Below are 14,896 nucleotides of genomic sequence, written 5' to 3'. Positions count from 1 at the left end.
GGGTACCTGCATTGCGATAATATACTTGGGCCTCTTTAAAGTGTTTGGCCTAGTACCACTCAACAACTAGTCCTATTAGTTCAACATATTAAATGGATTTTAAAAAGATTCAACAGAGCCTCAAAAGAAATTCTATGTGGGAATTGCCACCCCAATGGGCGTGTTTTCAGTGTGGTCTGTTCTGATAACCAGGCCTACACATTTAACCTAACTGTGAGCTCAACTGTGGAAAGTGAATGAAAATTCATGAAGGGTCACAATAATCTGCAACAAGTGCTGGTGGGAAAAGGTGCAAAAGGGGACAGCTAAAAAGGAATGCTGATATAACTCCAGGATTGTACCAGGCATAACTTAAACAAGTGTGGGACTGGAAATCAATGGACCAAAATTGATGTCTTGGAAATTAGGTCTAATGGGCGAACAAAATAATGAGGGGATGGGCTAATCCACCCTCCACTCCCTTTTAAAGAGCCTTAAAAAATGCAGCTATATAATTTGTAGGTTTCTTTTTCAAAAAGGACATGTTTTCATTTTGAGATTATTGGTAAAAAAAAATTTGAATCAGAGTTAAAGTTACAGTGATGTAATATGCATTCCTTTATATGCAATATTATGCTGGCAGGGTAACATTTGAGGCTGTTAACTATGTGTGTCCTGGCTTTAAAAAGTGATTCAATTTTATACTTAAAAGTTTATTTAAATAAAGACTTGCTTTTCTGAGCATTAGATTTGCTTTGCATAACACTTCTCATTTTGGGGCATTTATTTACCTGTCAGGAATGGTCTAAACTCTAGATAATACTTCGTGCTGCCATGAGTGCAGGAGACTGGACTAGATGACCACTCGAGATCCCTTCCAGTCCTATGATTCTATTTACCACGCACTAGGTACACACAATTCTGTGCAGCTACAGGTAAAGTGGTACACAAATGTGTAATATGAAGTGCCAAGAGTTGGTTGCAGAGAGAAAAGAGTAAGACTTTTCTCAACTTGAACAGTTTTCCAGGTAAATCCTCAGCTCAATTTCAGGAAGGGCTTTACTGGTAAGTTTCACTTTTTAAAGAGGAGATGGGCTGATAGGTGATAGATTCTTCATCTCTTGAAGTCTTCAGCTCAATAGTGGATGCATTTCTGGAAGATTTGCTCTAGTCAAAGACAAGCACTGGACTCAGGACAAGGGTAACTACGTGAAAATCTATGGCCTGTGTTATGCCATAGAATGTCAGACTGGATGATCTAATCATCCCTTTTGGGCCTTAGAATTTATGGATCCAAGTGAGATTGTTAATAATCAACCTTGTTTTATGAAATTCACCAAACTTTAACCTGCACATCAAAGCAAATACTCACCCCAACAAAGGGAATGAACTTCTGGGACGATTCTTCATCAGGGCTAGAAGCAACGAGGAGAGAGTGATTAATAAGGAGTTCTTTCAATGCTGAGACAAAAAATTCACGTTACTGTTTCAATCAAGCATGCAGCAGGAACTGAAAATGTGCAAGCGCCAATTCTATTTCTTCTCTCAGCATCCCTCTGACAATATTCTGAAAGCCCACACTGGCTGGGGAGTATTGTACCGCCTCAGGAATCTTCTTAAAATAAAATGGGAAGTTTCCCCCCCTCTCATTCCCTCGCTGGTTTTTGTAGAGAGAGAAACATGCTTTAATGACATGGCAGTAGCTACGCTGATACACATGACCTCCTACTGCAAAGAAATGAACCCGTGCCACAACATACATCACCAGCAATACAGAGACCTGCAGGTTACTTACTAATAACTGAAGCTCTCGGAACACATTGCCTTCACGAGTCCCACTTTGCAGTCGAGTGGCATACCTTGCAAATCCCAGAATCACTAAAGCAGTTAGCCTGCCATGGGTTAACAAGCCATGACACCTTACTTGTGTGGCACCAGACACACACATGCACAAGAACAGGTAACCCTGCCACAAGGAGCTTACACCCTGAGTGAGACAGACAGCGCAAACAAAGCCCAGGCCCACAGTGGGAACAGAGTGCTCTTGGGAGATCACTGATATTTAGGTAGTGAACTGGAAATAGTGACTTCAGAAGGGCTGGGAGGAGAGGCAGATGGCTCCCCCAGACAGTGTAAAGGGACACAGATGAGATGTCTCACGTACAGTCCCAAGTGCAGTGATGACATGACTTACACTTTGAAGGAGGTGGCATATCAGCCCTGCCCAGCATTCGAAACTTGGAGGAGGGGAGAGAAGAGATCTGTGGAGCTGTGGTGGTACAGAGGAAGGAGGGGGAGCAGGAGGCACACTTGGGAGGCAGGGAGACAAGAGAGAGAAATGATGGGTAGGAGAGGAGGAAGGGAAAGTAACTATGATGCTTGGTGGGAAAAAAACCTCTAGGGCACCATGGAGGGACACTACGAGAAGTGCAGGGATGGGGACAGAATGACAGAGGTCAGGAGAGGGCCAGTGGAGAGGCCTGAAATGTGTGCGCGCACATCTGAGGCTGAATTTGAAGTCGAAGAAAGCAGGTGGGAGAGTTTTAAATCTCACGATTTTTGAATGCCGGGAGCTTTGCACTCCGGCAAGAAAGGCGTTTGCTGTAGCCTGGACTACTGCAGAGCGCAGCTCAGACACTCAAGACGTGGAGTCCATCAAAAGAAACAAGCCACCCTGTGGTGCTCTCTGCAGCAGATCCTCTGAAAAGGCGTGGAAACATGAAAAATGCTGACAACTGCACAAGTCGGACTGGCTAGACAGCTTCCTCCCAGCCCTGTGTAAGGGGTGGCATGCAGCTGAGGGATGTGTGACTTAGGCACAGCTCCCTCCCTGCTTCAGGGGCAGGGGGTGTTTTACCATCGCCCTTCTTACGGTGCAACTTACCCTTGCACTGGCTCAGCTGGTAGGAGTGTTGGGGTGGAACCAAGGCTCCGCTCACTTCCCGACCCAGCCGTTTTCTTCATGCTTCATCCACGCTGAGCAAGAACTAATTATACATATCCCTGTGTCCTTTATCTAGGCTTTCCATCACACCCTTTTAACTCCAGTGCCAGCCCTTGCCATGTAACCTCTAGAAACGTCCCTGAACAAATCCTCCTAGAGTACACAGCAGAGAAACTGGGAAGTGCTATTGATCCATGTCCCTGAGAAATCTCAAATGGACAATGGAAGTTGTAGAGCTGTTGGGATAAAACAGCAATGGAATCTCAGTCCTTTCCTTCCTCAGCTACAGTAGATAAGAGCTGTCCTCATCTGGCAGCCTCACACTGCTGGCCACTCAGTGGAATGATGAAAGTACCAGAGTATCATGCTTCTTAATCTTGCTGCTATTCAAGTTCTCTTTAAGCACTAAAAAGCCCAAACCAAACGCTGTTGCACCAGAACACTTGTTCAGTTCTGCTGAGGACAAATGCGGAGTACCAGAGCAGAATCCTTCCAGGGAAAGCTGAGACATTGGTGAAATAGTAGTTTGCCCATTTTAAATGGCAAGTAATGGTTCTTTTCTTAACTACTGCTTGACAGTTGGTTAATGGTTCTTAAAATGACAACTGAACAGATTTCAGCTAGAAGCATTAACCCAAAATCACTTAGTTTGGAAGAAGGCGCTCTTCTTTAAATATTGTTCTTTTGGGCAGTATAGAAGTTTGCTTATTTTTATGTCTATTAATTATTTTAATAGAGAAACACCAGCAGGATGGATGGACTGACATATGTATAAGTGGCGCTCAGAAACAATGAGTGCCACAGAAAGCCTTAGCAGTTAGCTAAGAGATGACTGAATGCCCAACCTTGTAATGTACCAGTAATCAGGACTGCTAGGAAGTACTGAAGTACTCGCCACAATGCATACCGGATTCGATATTGGAACAAGCAATTCTATGGTGTGATTTTTTATTTTTTTTTAAAAGTGGCTTTGAAAACCATAGTCCCAGGCGCCTTCGTCTGACACTTTTCTTGTATTTAACTTCTGGTTCTTGAGGTTGGATCAGACTGGCAGGAGCTGGAATTGGGGGCTGCTGGTCTCCCTCCCTTCTCCGAACAATCAGTGGGGAATAAGCCTTACAAGCCAGCCTCTGTCCAAAAGAAAATGAAAGAACAGGGGATCAGGGCTGCTTCGCCTGACTAAACAAGCCCAACGAAGGCCTAGTCTGCACTAGAAAAGGTTTTGATGAAATAGTAACAGTCAAGAAGGGTAACCTAGAACTACAGGGATTTTAAATATGAGAGTGAAAAAATTGAACAGCTGCCCTGATCTTGCAAAACGTGGTCACTTTATATTAAGCTTCCATTTATAAAGGGTGGATAAACAATTAACAGGTGTTCTCAGACTGTTACAGACATGAGGAATATGCTACAGAGGGCAATCAGATCAGCAGAAGGTGTTTAAGTAACCGGTTGACCTGCAGAGGGGGATAACAGCACTTTTCTAGTCACAGGGATGGGAAGGTTAAAAGCACTAAGATTGTGAGGCACTAACCTATTACAGTGATAGATGCCAGAAAAGTACTTAAGGCTGGTTAGTCAATTGTTAGCCTTGTATTAAAACACTTATTAACTCTTTATACACTATAAGTGTAACTTTAATACAGAGTGTGACACTGAATGTATCGGAGCGGGCTTGACTTTACAGTCGGAGGTCCAAAACCAGGCTCTCAGTTCCAGCCATGCCCCCATATAGGCAGCAGGAGAAAGGGGTGGCAATTCTGTCCCTGGAGGTGATGTCCTTGTGGCCCATTACACTGGTTGTAGGCCAAGTGCCAGCATCATCATCATGCAGGGCAGTCACTCCACACCCCAGAATTCTCATCCTTAGGGATGAGGGCATCAGTGCTTGCTGCTAAGTCACTGCAGCTGACAGTCACAAAAATACTGGTTTTGATTTCATCAATTTGCATTGTGAATAAATGGATGAAATGGCCAAAAGTCATTTTGATGCTTTGGAAGATTCACTTCCAAATTCGATTTCTCCCTGTGGGTGGGAAGCATTTCAGTCTCTCTCCGCAACTTCAGACCATGCTATAGGCTGCATCTGTGCCACAGTAGCACACTGCATTTGAGTGTTCTTGGTCTCCCGAAAGACGTAAAATTCTTATTAGAGTGACCATAAGCCCTTGCAAAACCAGCATCTTTTCCTGGAATGCAGCTATTGGCGATCACGAGAATACAATAGAATGTAGTAAAACATCACATTTCAGCCCCATTTACCCCCTGCTGCACAGTTCGGAAAGGTCAAATTATTCTAGGATATACTAAGATGATCCGAGGAATGGAAAACCTGTCTTATGAAAGGAGACTCAAAGAGCTTGGCTTGTTTAGCCTAACCAAAAGAAGGCTATGGGGAGATATGATTGCTCTCTATAAATATATCAGAGGGATAAGTACCAGGGAGGGAGAGGAATTATTTAAGCTCAGTACCAATTTGGACACAAGAACAAATAGATATAAACTAGCCATCAGGAAGTTTAGACTTGAAATTAGATGAAGGTTTCCAACCATCAGAGGAGTGAAGTTCTGGAATAGCCTTCCAAGGAGAGCAGTGGAGGCAAAAGACATATCTGGCTTCAAGACTAAGCTTGATAAGTTTATGGAGGGGATGGTATGATGGGATAGCCTAATTTTGGCAATTAATTGGTCTTTGGCTATTAGCCGTAAATATGCCCAACGGCCTGTGATGGGACACTATAATAATAATAATAATAAATGGAGATATCCTATCTCCTAGAACTGGAAGGGACCTTGAAAGGTCATCAAGTCCAGCCCCCTGCCTTCACTAGCAGGACCAAGTATTGATTTTGCCCCAAATCCTTAAGTGGCCCCCTCAAGGATTGAACTCACAACCCTGGGTTTAGCAGGCCAATGCTCAAACCACTGAGCTATCCCTCCCCCTACATAGGGTGGGATCTGAGTTACTACAGAGAATTCTTTCCTGGATGTCTGGCTGGTGAGTCTTGCCCACATGCTCAGGGTTTAGCTGATCGCCATATTTGGGGTCGGGAAGGAATTTTCCTCCAGGGCAGATTTGCAGAGGCCCTGGGGGGGTTTCGCCTTCCTCTGCAGCGTGGCGCACGGGTCACTTGCTGGAGGATTCTCTGCACCTTGAAGTCTTCAAACCATGGTTTGAGGACTTCAATAGCTCAGACATAGGTCAGGGGTTTGTTACAGGAGTGGGTGGGTGAGATTCTGTGGCCTGCGTTTTTCAGGAGGTCAGACTAGAAGATCAGAACGGTCCCTTCTGACCTTAAAGTCTATGAGTCTATTCCCTCAGAGTGCCGGAAATGCTGTCATGTTTCCATCAAGTGCAGGTTTCCATCAAGTTCTCACCAATGCCAACCGTAACAGGCGGGCATGGCTGAGCCAAAAAGAGGCATGGTTCGGGGGGAAGGAGGAACAAAGCTGCCACTGCAGGCTCCCCCCAGTTGCACCTAGATTCCAGCGTACAATTTGGCAGCTTCAGAGCCTGCGCTTTGGAAGAGACCGTGCTGGGTGCCAGGCCCTGGGGAAGTGTCCCCCCAGCGAGGGGAAATGTCTTTCAGACATCCTGTGCTGCTCAGTGCTCACTGGCACGTGAGGTGCTCTGGCAGCATTAACTACCATCGTGCAGCAAGGGCATGGGGTCTTGCCTTGCAGCGGCCAGGTCAGTAGTGCCACCTCCAGTGGATAGGCCTGGCACTGGTACAATGCTGCTGGTGTCGCTAACACCTACTGAACAGGGGGCAGCTTTCTATGCCACAGCGGTCCTATATTCCACAACCTTCTCTGACCAGGGTCAGCAATACCCTGCATTGACCTACTGGCCTGTAGCCAATCAGCTCTCTGGTGACCAGTAAGGGGGACCTCATCAAAAGCAGCAGGCCCGTATTAGTGTCACTTCCACTTCTTCCTGTCCAGGGAGCTGACTTCACAGTATTTCAAAACACCTCCCTTTCTCAGACATGGGGAAGGACTGCTACCACACCCCAAGCAACTACCAACATGCCAGGAAGAGCATGGCTTGGGAGTGGGAGGGGATGGTGCAGATTGTGCTACTCTTCTGGCACATTCTCTGCTCACCCTTCTACTCAGTCTGCTTTTTTTAATACATGGGATGACAACTGGGGCCATTCAGTTTGCAATATGGCAGCAGGAGAGAATTTATTTACAGATCACAAACGTACTCTACATTTTTAAAGAGGCGGTAAATGACAGACTCCCCAATACAAGTGAGCAGTGCTTTCATTTCCAAAGCCAAGCTGCAGCCTAGATTCATGCAAATGAGATCCAGAAGCCCCAAGAGGCAAACCGTAGTGGACTTGGAATTACCATGGGTAACACTGACTTCGTTGTCTACTGCCAGTGAATGGTCAATGACCTTGCTAAACAACTATTGTGAGTTACCACTGGCAGACAAATTATTCCAACTATGAGGACTAAAGCCTACAAAAATTCGTAAGTACTGTACAACAGAGTGTTTCCTTCTAGAGAACAGAGTATGTCTAAACCTGAAGGTGCTACAGCAACACAGCTATGCACCAGTAGTGCTGGTCATATAGACACTTACTACAGCCCTAGAATGGTTTTTCCATCACTGATGTAAATCCATCCCCTCACGAGGCAGTAGCTAGGCTGATGGAATAGTTCTTCTAGTGGGGTTTGGGTGACCTAGCTACATTATAGAAAGTGAAACTTTTCACAGCCCTGAGCAGTGTAGCTCCCTCGACCCACATTTTGGGTGTAGTAGTCTGTATGAGGCCTGGTCATCAGCATTAGGTTAAAGATCACTAACTACATGGTAAGTAAATGACTCTTCCCATTGATACCATTTAATCTCACCTGGACTGCAGCAGTCTTCAGCTATTCCATAACTAAATCATTTCTCCTCCTCCTCCTCCTCCTCCTCCTCCCCCCCCCCACCACCACACACACACACACCACAGAGAGTACATCACCCAGAAGAGACAAAATACAGCAAATCATTTTCTCCCTAAACCCCTTCCTCTCCCCCAGTCTCTGTATTTTGGGAAGGTCAGCGGATGCTCCACAGAAATGGGGCAAAGCTTTCAGACAATATGCAGTCTATCACAGGCAGTACATGCTTCAGTCTTGCCATGACAAACAAAACAAGTGGCGGGGGCGGGGGTTGGGTGGGAAGGAGAGCAGAAGTCAATTAAGTTAGGATCAACTGGCAGAAAACAAGTTATAAAGCAGCTCATTACATATGGTTAGGTTCTGGAGACTGGTTTCTCTCTCTGATTTTGGTGTTCTCAAATCACTAGAGCTTGTTTAACAGAGCAAGTGCCAGGATGCTGGGAAGATTTGTAAAGTGTTTCTAAAAAGCAATTTTCTGTGAGCTTATAGAATAGAGCTGCTGCCTTCAGCACAGACCCTCACAAAGGACGAGTAGCTTCGAAGAAGTTGTTTCCCTCGGCTCAGTAGGGAGATGGAGAGCTCTACAAGGCCTTGTGACTGGAACACTGAACAGAGGTCACTGGACAGCTCAGAACTGGGGCAGAATGCAGTGTCTGTCAGACCACAAACACCAACTAGGGTTAGAGAACCGAATGCCTCCTGCTACTCTTGCTACATTCTCATTTGCCCTCCCCACCACCTTGTCTTAGATTGAAGAATATGCAAAAGCTAGTCTGAATTTATGGAGTCTGCCATTCCAGGAGCTACATTTCTCTTCTTTCAACTTGTTATGGGGAAGGGAACCGCTGGCCTGTAATCTTGAAAGACCCACACAGTTCTACTCCAGCTGAAGAGGTTCCAAAACCTGCAGTCTAAGGGTATGTCTACCCAGGGATAAAAAAAACCTGTGGCTGGCCCAGATCTGCAGACTTGGGCTGGCGGGCTAAATAATTGCTTGGCAGACATCCAGGCTCAGGCTGGAATCTGAGCCCTGGGACGCTGCAATAGTGGATGGTCCCGGAGCTCAGGCTCAGCAACTTTTAGCTCTGCAGCCCGTCAGCTGGCCTGGGTCAGTCACGGCTGTGTCACAGAGCTTTTATCCTAGTATAGACGTACACTTAGCAGTACACTTGGTGCCATTGTTGGGAGCAAAGAACATTCTTTAAAATTACACTAACGGTGACACTTAAAACCTTGGTTTAGTGTGGATCCTTCATACACTACCGTAAACCCCATAATAGCTGTGACTGAAGTGTTACCTAGAAGATAAAAGGCACATGATCAACATAAAAGCCACATTTATAAGAACCTTACCTGTACTGACATATTAAAACCAAAATACTTCATAATTCTAAATCACTTTTACATACGTTACCTATTAACAACATTTGATTAACTCAGTTTTGAGAGTAGGAACCAGACTGGCTAGCTTCACTTTCACATTCTCATGCCCTCAAGTGACATTGGCCAAACTCTTTATTTTCTGGATAACATTTCTATTCTTAAATTTATTTCCTGTGAAACCTGCATTTTGGCTCCCCAAACAATTGGCTCTGTGGTCCTTGGAACAGTGCATTCTGCCACCAGAGGCAGGAGTTTGAAAAGGAACAAACATAATTTAATTTGAAGCACAAGTTAAGCATCCCAGACCTGCAGGAGCTGTTAAACAAGGCATAAAAGACCAGCCCAGGAAAAGTATAGAAGGTACAGAATGGGGAAGGGAACCTAAAGAAGGATACCTTATGGTAAAATCAAAATGAAAGCTTTTTTTCCTTTTCAGAAAGCAACCAAAAGAAAAAATGAACACGTTATTATACTTATGATAGAAAGCAACACATTCCTTTAGATAGTGCTAACAGAGTCCTACTTGTATGTTACTTTAAGAAATAATTCCCTCAAGTCACTGCCATCAGTGAGCACCATTTCTGAAGGAAACTAGAGCTAGGAGATAATTTCCCATCACTCCATGCGATAAATTGCATCTCTAACCTCTCTAATTTCCTATGTGGTACTTGTCTGAAAGCAGAAGTTGTTTGAACAGACCCATAAATAGATTCTAGAAACTCTAACAACCTCACATTTTAGCCAGGAAGTAAAGATACCAGGGAGTGAGGGCCTGTGGCAATGGTTGAGGAGCCAAATAAAATTCATTATTTCACTTCAAAGTAGCCCCAGACAGACCAAGCAATCTCTGCATGGCTTCAGGCACAGTGCAACAAGAGGACCTGAAAGGTGTGATGCCAAGCCTATCTTTAAAAAGGGAAAAGATGGAGTCAGGTAACTATGATCTATTACAGGCTCACGTGAACTGCTGGAATCTATCGTAAAAGATAGCTTGATGGAATGGGGTGGACAGACATGGGTGTAAATAGAAACCAGCACGCTTTAAAGAAATCTGAATAGCTGATCTCAGATGGAATTATCCTCCGAGTAAGGAGGTTACACAGGCTGTTGACAAGGGAAACACATGTGATGTCTAGCTAGATGTCAGAATGTTTTCAACAAAGTACCACTTGCAAACTTGATTCTTAGATCAACCAATCTGGGCATGGCAGAAAGTCAAAGTGGGTAAACTGGTTAAATGGGCATGCTCATTATAAACAGGAACTAGAAATGGAGAAGTCAAGGGGGAACCGAACAAGAATACAACAGTTAAAGCATGCAGGAAAGACAAAGGCAGCAATATTAGAACAAGTTAATGCTGTAGTAAAACGATTTAGAATTTTTCCCTGCTATTTGTGGAGAGAATGCAGTTTCATTCATAAATCAGGAGTGAGACAATCAATCATGATACTACAATGGTTAAGCAACCAAATGGCTAAAGTGTTGTTATTAGGTTAATATTACAGAAGAAAGTTTGGGCAGGAAGTAAGGGGGACATTAAAATATAGCTAATGAGAAAAGCAGATTAGAGTATTCAAATATTTACTAATCGGCAGGTCCAGAGATATCTAATTGTGGGGGCTATGGGAGTGAACTAAGGATTTCAATGAACCACTTCAGTTACTTTCAGAAAGAAATGGGGAGCAACTAGAGGATTGCAAACAAATATGCTGCCAACTTTCAAAGAGGAAAGAAAAGTAACGAGTAATTACTGCTTGTAAATTTAGCTTCTACTCCTATAAAAATTGAATGCAAAGGAACTACAGCACTGTACCATTAAAGTCACAAGTTCTGCACCAATTTAGGAAGTATCATTAAACTCAGCTTTACTTCACCCATGTGGCATATACACTATATTTCCGATTTTTGTCACTAATCGGAAAACTCCTATGCCACCACATTGCGCCTTACTCCCATAGGTCCCCCATCATCACTGCCATACGTGGGCACAGCCGCTTCTGCCCCGCTCCCCCTTTGCCCCTATCCTGTTTGCTGACTCCTGTACTCTCCTCTCAACCCACATCTCACAAGCCACGTATCCATGCCAAGGCTGAAGTAAACCCTGGTGAGCTCCAGCCATCCTGAGTGGGACCCCTGTAATGCTGTAGCTGCCAAGGAGAGGAGCAGCTCCTTCCCCCAACTGTTAGACAGGAGCTGAGGCAGTATTCTCTACCCAGGCTTTTGCACCAATTCTGAGGGAGGCAGAGGCCAGGACCCCTTGGAGACACCTTGGCGGAGGGCTAGGCAGAGTTCATGCTCTGAGGTCTGAGAGCTCCCCCTCACAAAACATGCAGACACTGGCACTGTAAGCAAAGCCAGATATCTGAATTCCTTTGCATCCAGAGACCAAACAGGTGTATAGGTTCCTCCCAGGCTGCTTTGCTCTTCAGATATATCAACTGTGCTGAAGAAAGTAAGGCACATTTCTGGTTGTTCTAGATTTGTCATCTGCAATCTAGCTGACGACACTCTCAGTGCCAGGTACTGTTCCTTGAAAGAGTTCTTGATTTGAATGTGCAACTCTTACAGGTTGTTTCTCAGAAGTTTTGAGGTGGCCAGCTATATCTGTGTGTAACAAGAGAATGAAATGGTGTTTCCCCCATCCTCCGTGGATTTCCTGATATTTTGGAAACCATTACTGAAATAACGTACCTTTTCTGTTTGTATGTCAACATTGCTTCTGCAATAGGCAACTGGTGTGCACAGTTTGCCCCGGCTATATACTGGGTTATTCTGGAGACAATATCTGGTATTTCCTGAACTGCAACAGAATGAAAAAGAAGAGACAGGAGCAGAGTAAGGACTATTCTTCACTAATGGAAACTGCAAAATGTCACCAGCAATTTAAATGATGCAATATCAACCAGAGCAAGAAAGAAAAATAGGGGACACTGTCAGTCACTTGGTCAAGAATTGGGTAATGAAAAGAGGGACTCAAATTTAGAAAAAGACATATTTCAAAACAAGGTGCCAACCAGAGCAGACAGCAAGAAAGACTAACAAGATCAATGCCATGTGCTCCTCCCCAAGAGTTCAGTGTGTGGTTCAACAGCACCCCTTGTTGGGAGAAGAGAGGAGAGGCACCACTGCTTAGCAACATGAGAGTTTCTCTAGTCCTCAGAGCTGAGTGCATGACTTCTGCTAAGGCGATGAACTCGGGAGAAGGAGAATAAGGGGTCACCCGCAGTGTGGTGTAAGGCTCTACCCCCAAGGAGACACAGCATCTGCCTTCTGAAAAGACCCAAAATGCTGATTCCCCTCACACAGAAGAATAGAAGGCAAAACCAGTGTTTTGACAGAGGTGGTCGTGGTTCCATGGTGAAGGCTGAATTGAATTTTGCATTTAAAATAGGAATTCAGCCTCTTATAGATGAAGAGTACTAAGTATTCTCCTAAAAACGTACGGCACCACTTTTTGAGCACAGAATGGGTTTTCTGAGAATTCACAAGCAAACCTATTAGTTTAGGTGTTAAAAAATAATTTAAGATGGGTCTTAAAGGGTGCTAAATTTTTTCAGACCATTTTTTGTTCTGAATGTTATTAATGGAAATAATGCAAATTCAGACTTCCCATATGTTAAAACTCACTGAAGTTGTGTGCATTGGCTACATTTGAAGAAGTCTTAATGATTCATGTTTATTTTTTGTCATTCTTCATAAACTTTCTTCAGAGAAGTTCACAAAACTGCCGTCTTTCAAAATGGTTGTCATCTCCTTAAGTTCTCAATGGGATTGAGAACCATGAACTAGGATGCCCTCTTCTGGCTTGGCCATCACCAATCATGGTTTCCAATGAGGATGATCTTCCCTGAAGGCTTCACTCCCATTTGGTGGCCAATTCAAAAGACAGCCTATTTATCAACAGAGGCACCTGCGGCCCAAATCCCATTGCAGGAAATGGCAGCCATTTTGAAAAAAAGGTAGTTCTTCTTGAATTTCTCTGAGGAATGTCATTCAGCAGCCATGTAGAAACTTTCAGTTATGAAAAACAGCAAAAAATAACCATTATTCCAAAAAAACCTTCAGACTTGTCCTATGCTCATAAAGCACTGAGTAGAATTTTCTGGAGAAAACGGATTTTGTTTAAATAAATTACAAGCCTTTGAAAATTCCACTCTACATGTAAAGCACAATTTTACACAGAGTTCTCTCTCACTCTATCTGTAAAATGCACAGCTATGGAAGGTCATGCTGCATGTGCTTATCCATTACAAAAATCACATTTTCTTCTTCAACCTTGAAGTAACGTATGCGCCACTACACGTGTCTGGGCATGCCAGATAAATGGAGTTCATTATAAGGAAAAACATAGTAAGTTCTTACACAGGCATAAAGAAAAAGTTTTACAGGCACATATAGCTTAAATTTGGAGGTACGCCAGTCTCACTAGCAACTAAGGCAGTGCTGCTGGTTGAAGAGAAAAATCTGTGTGGTTTTGGACTATAATACATACCTTATGGAAGATATCAGTTGTAACTTTGTTGGTGTTGCAAGGAGAGTTTCTAAGCTTTATTTTTATCCAACAGCCACCAACTTAATAGAAACAAGCTATTCTGACCTTAAGTGCTTCCTCAGACAATTTTTTTTTCTTAGAACAAGGACACAAACTAATCAACAGGGCCGTACCAACAAAGAACGAAAAATGCCAGGTTAGGAATATCAATGATAAAATACTCTAGAGTTTAAAAATTAAATACATTAGTGATAAGCTGAAAGTTTGTAAGCTTGTACTTGTCAGAGTCAAGGTTGTGTGTGAAGTGTGTATGGTGAATTTTTACGTCAATGTTGTCATTAACATTGATGATTAATTGTAAGAGTAATGGAAAAGAGGAAGTTGCTTCCCTATAACTGGAAGTTCTTCTAGATGTGTGCTCTCTATTTGTATTCCAAACACAAGTGCGCATGAACGCCATGCGCTAAGTTGCAAGATTTCTGTAGCAGTGTCCATCAACTCACACATGCACCACACGTAGCCTCGTGGTGCAGGCAAGGTTATATGAGGCTGCGCGGGACGACACTCCGAGTCATAAACCCAGGGTTGTGAGTTCAATCCTTGAGGGGACAAAAACTTAGGGATCTGGGGCAAAATCAGTACTTGGTCCTGCTAGTGAAGGCAGGGGGCTGGACTCAATGACCTTTCAAGGTCTCTTCCAGTTCTAGGAGATAGGATATCTCCATTAATTTTGGGGGGAGGGATGGCTCAGTGGTTTGAGCGTTGGCCTGCTAAACCCAGGGTTGTGAGTTCAATCCTTGAGGGGGCCACTTAGGGATCTGGGGCAAAAATCTGTCTGGGGATTGGCCCTGCTTTGAGCAGGGGGTTGGACTAGATGACCTCCTAAGGTCCCTTCCAACCCTGAGATTCTATGATCCTCTTACTGATGACCACAGCAGAGGGGATGGAGGGTGGGTACTGGAATACAAATAGTGACCACAGATCTCAAAGAACCTCCAGTTACAGGTAAATAACCTCCTCTTTTTCTTCTTCGAGTGATGGGCCCTATATGTATTCCAAGCACGTGCGAGTAGCAAGCAATGATCAGTGCGGAGGGGGGTGCGAGGATGCAAGAGGTATCGCAGTCTGGAGGACGGCACAACCCACAGCTGTATCAACTGCCACTCCCAGGCTATGGCATAGCGGATGGTGAAAGG

At 44.1% G+C, this 14,896-nt stretch overlaps 1 protein-coding gene across 1 annotated transcript in view; it reads right to left on the bottom strand.

The window, feature by feature from the left end:
- The window catches only part of PACS2 (phosphofurin acidic cluster sorting protein 2), a 106,854-nt gene that overhangs the window by 29,083 nt on the left and 62,875 nt on the right, over window positions 1-14,896 (bottom strand). Inside the window, 2 exon segments of the mRNA XM_065410184.1 lie at window positions 1,352-1,394; window positions 11,900-12,008. Of these exon segments, the coding sequence (XP_065266256.1) occupies window positions 1,352-1,394; window positions 11,900-12,008 (152 nt within the window).

Source organism: Emys orbicularis, chromosome 8 (assembly GCF_028017835.1).
Source record: "Emys orbicularis isolate rEmyOrb1 chromosome 8, rEmyOrb1.hap1, whole genome shotgun sequence".
Classification (NCBI taxonomy): Eukaryota; Metazoa; Chordata; order Testudines; family Emydidae; genus Emys; species Emys orbicularis.
The sequence above is the reverse complement of the archived record's forward strand: the minus strand, read 5'-3'. Positions and strand labels throughout refer to the sequence as shown.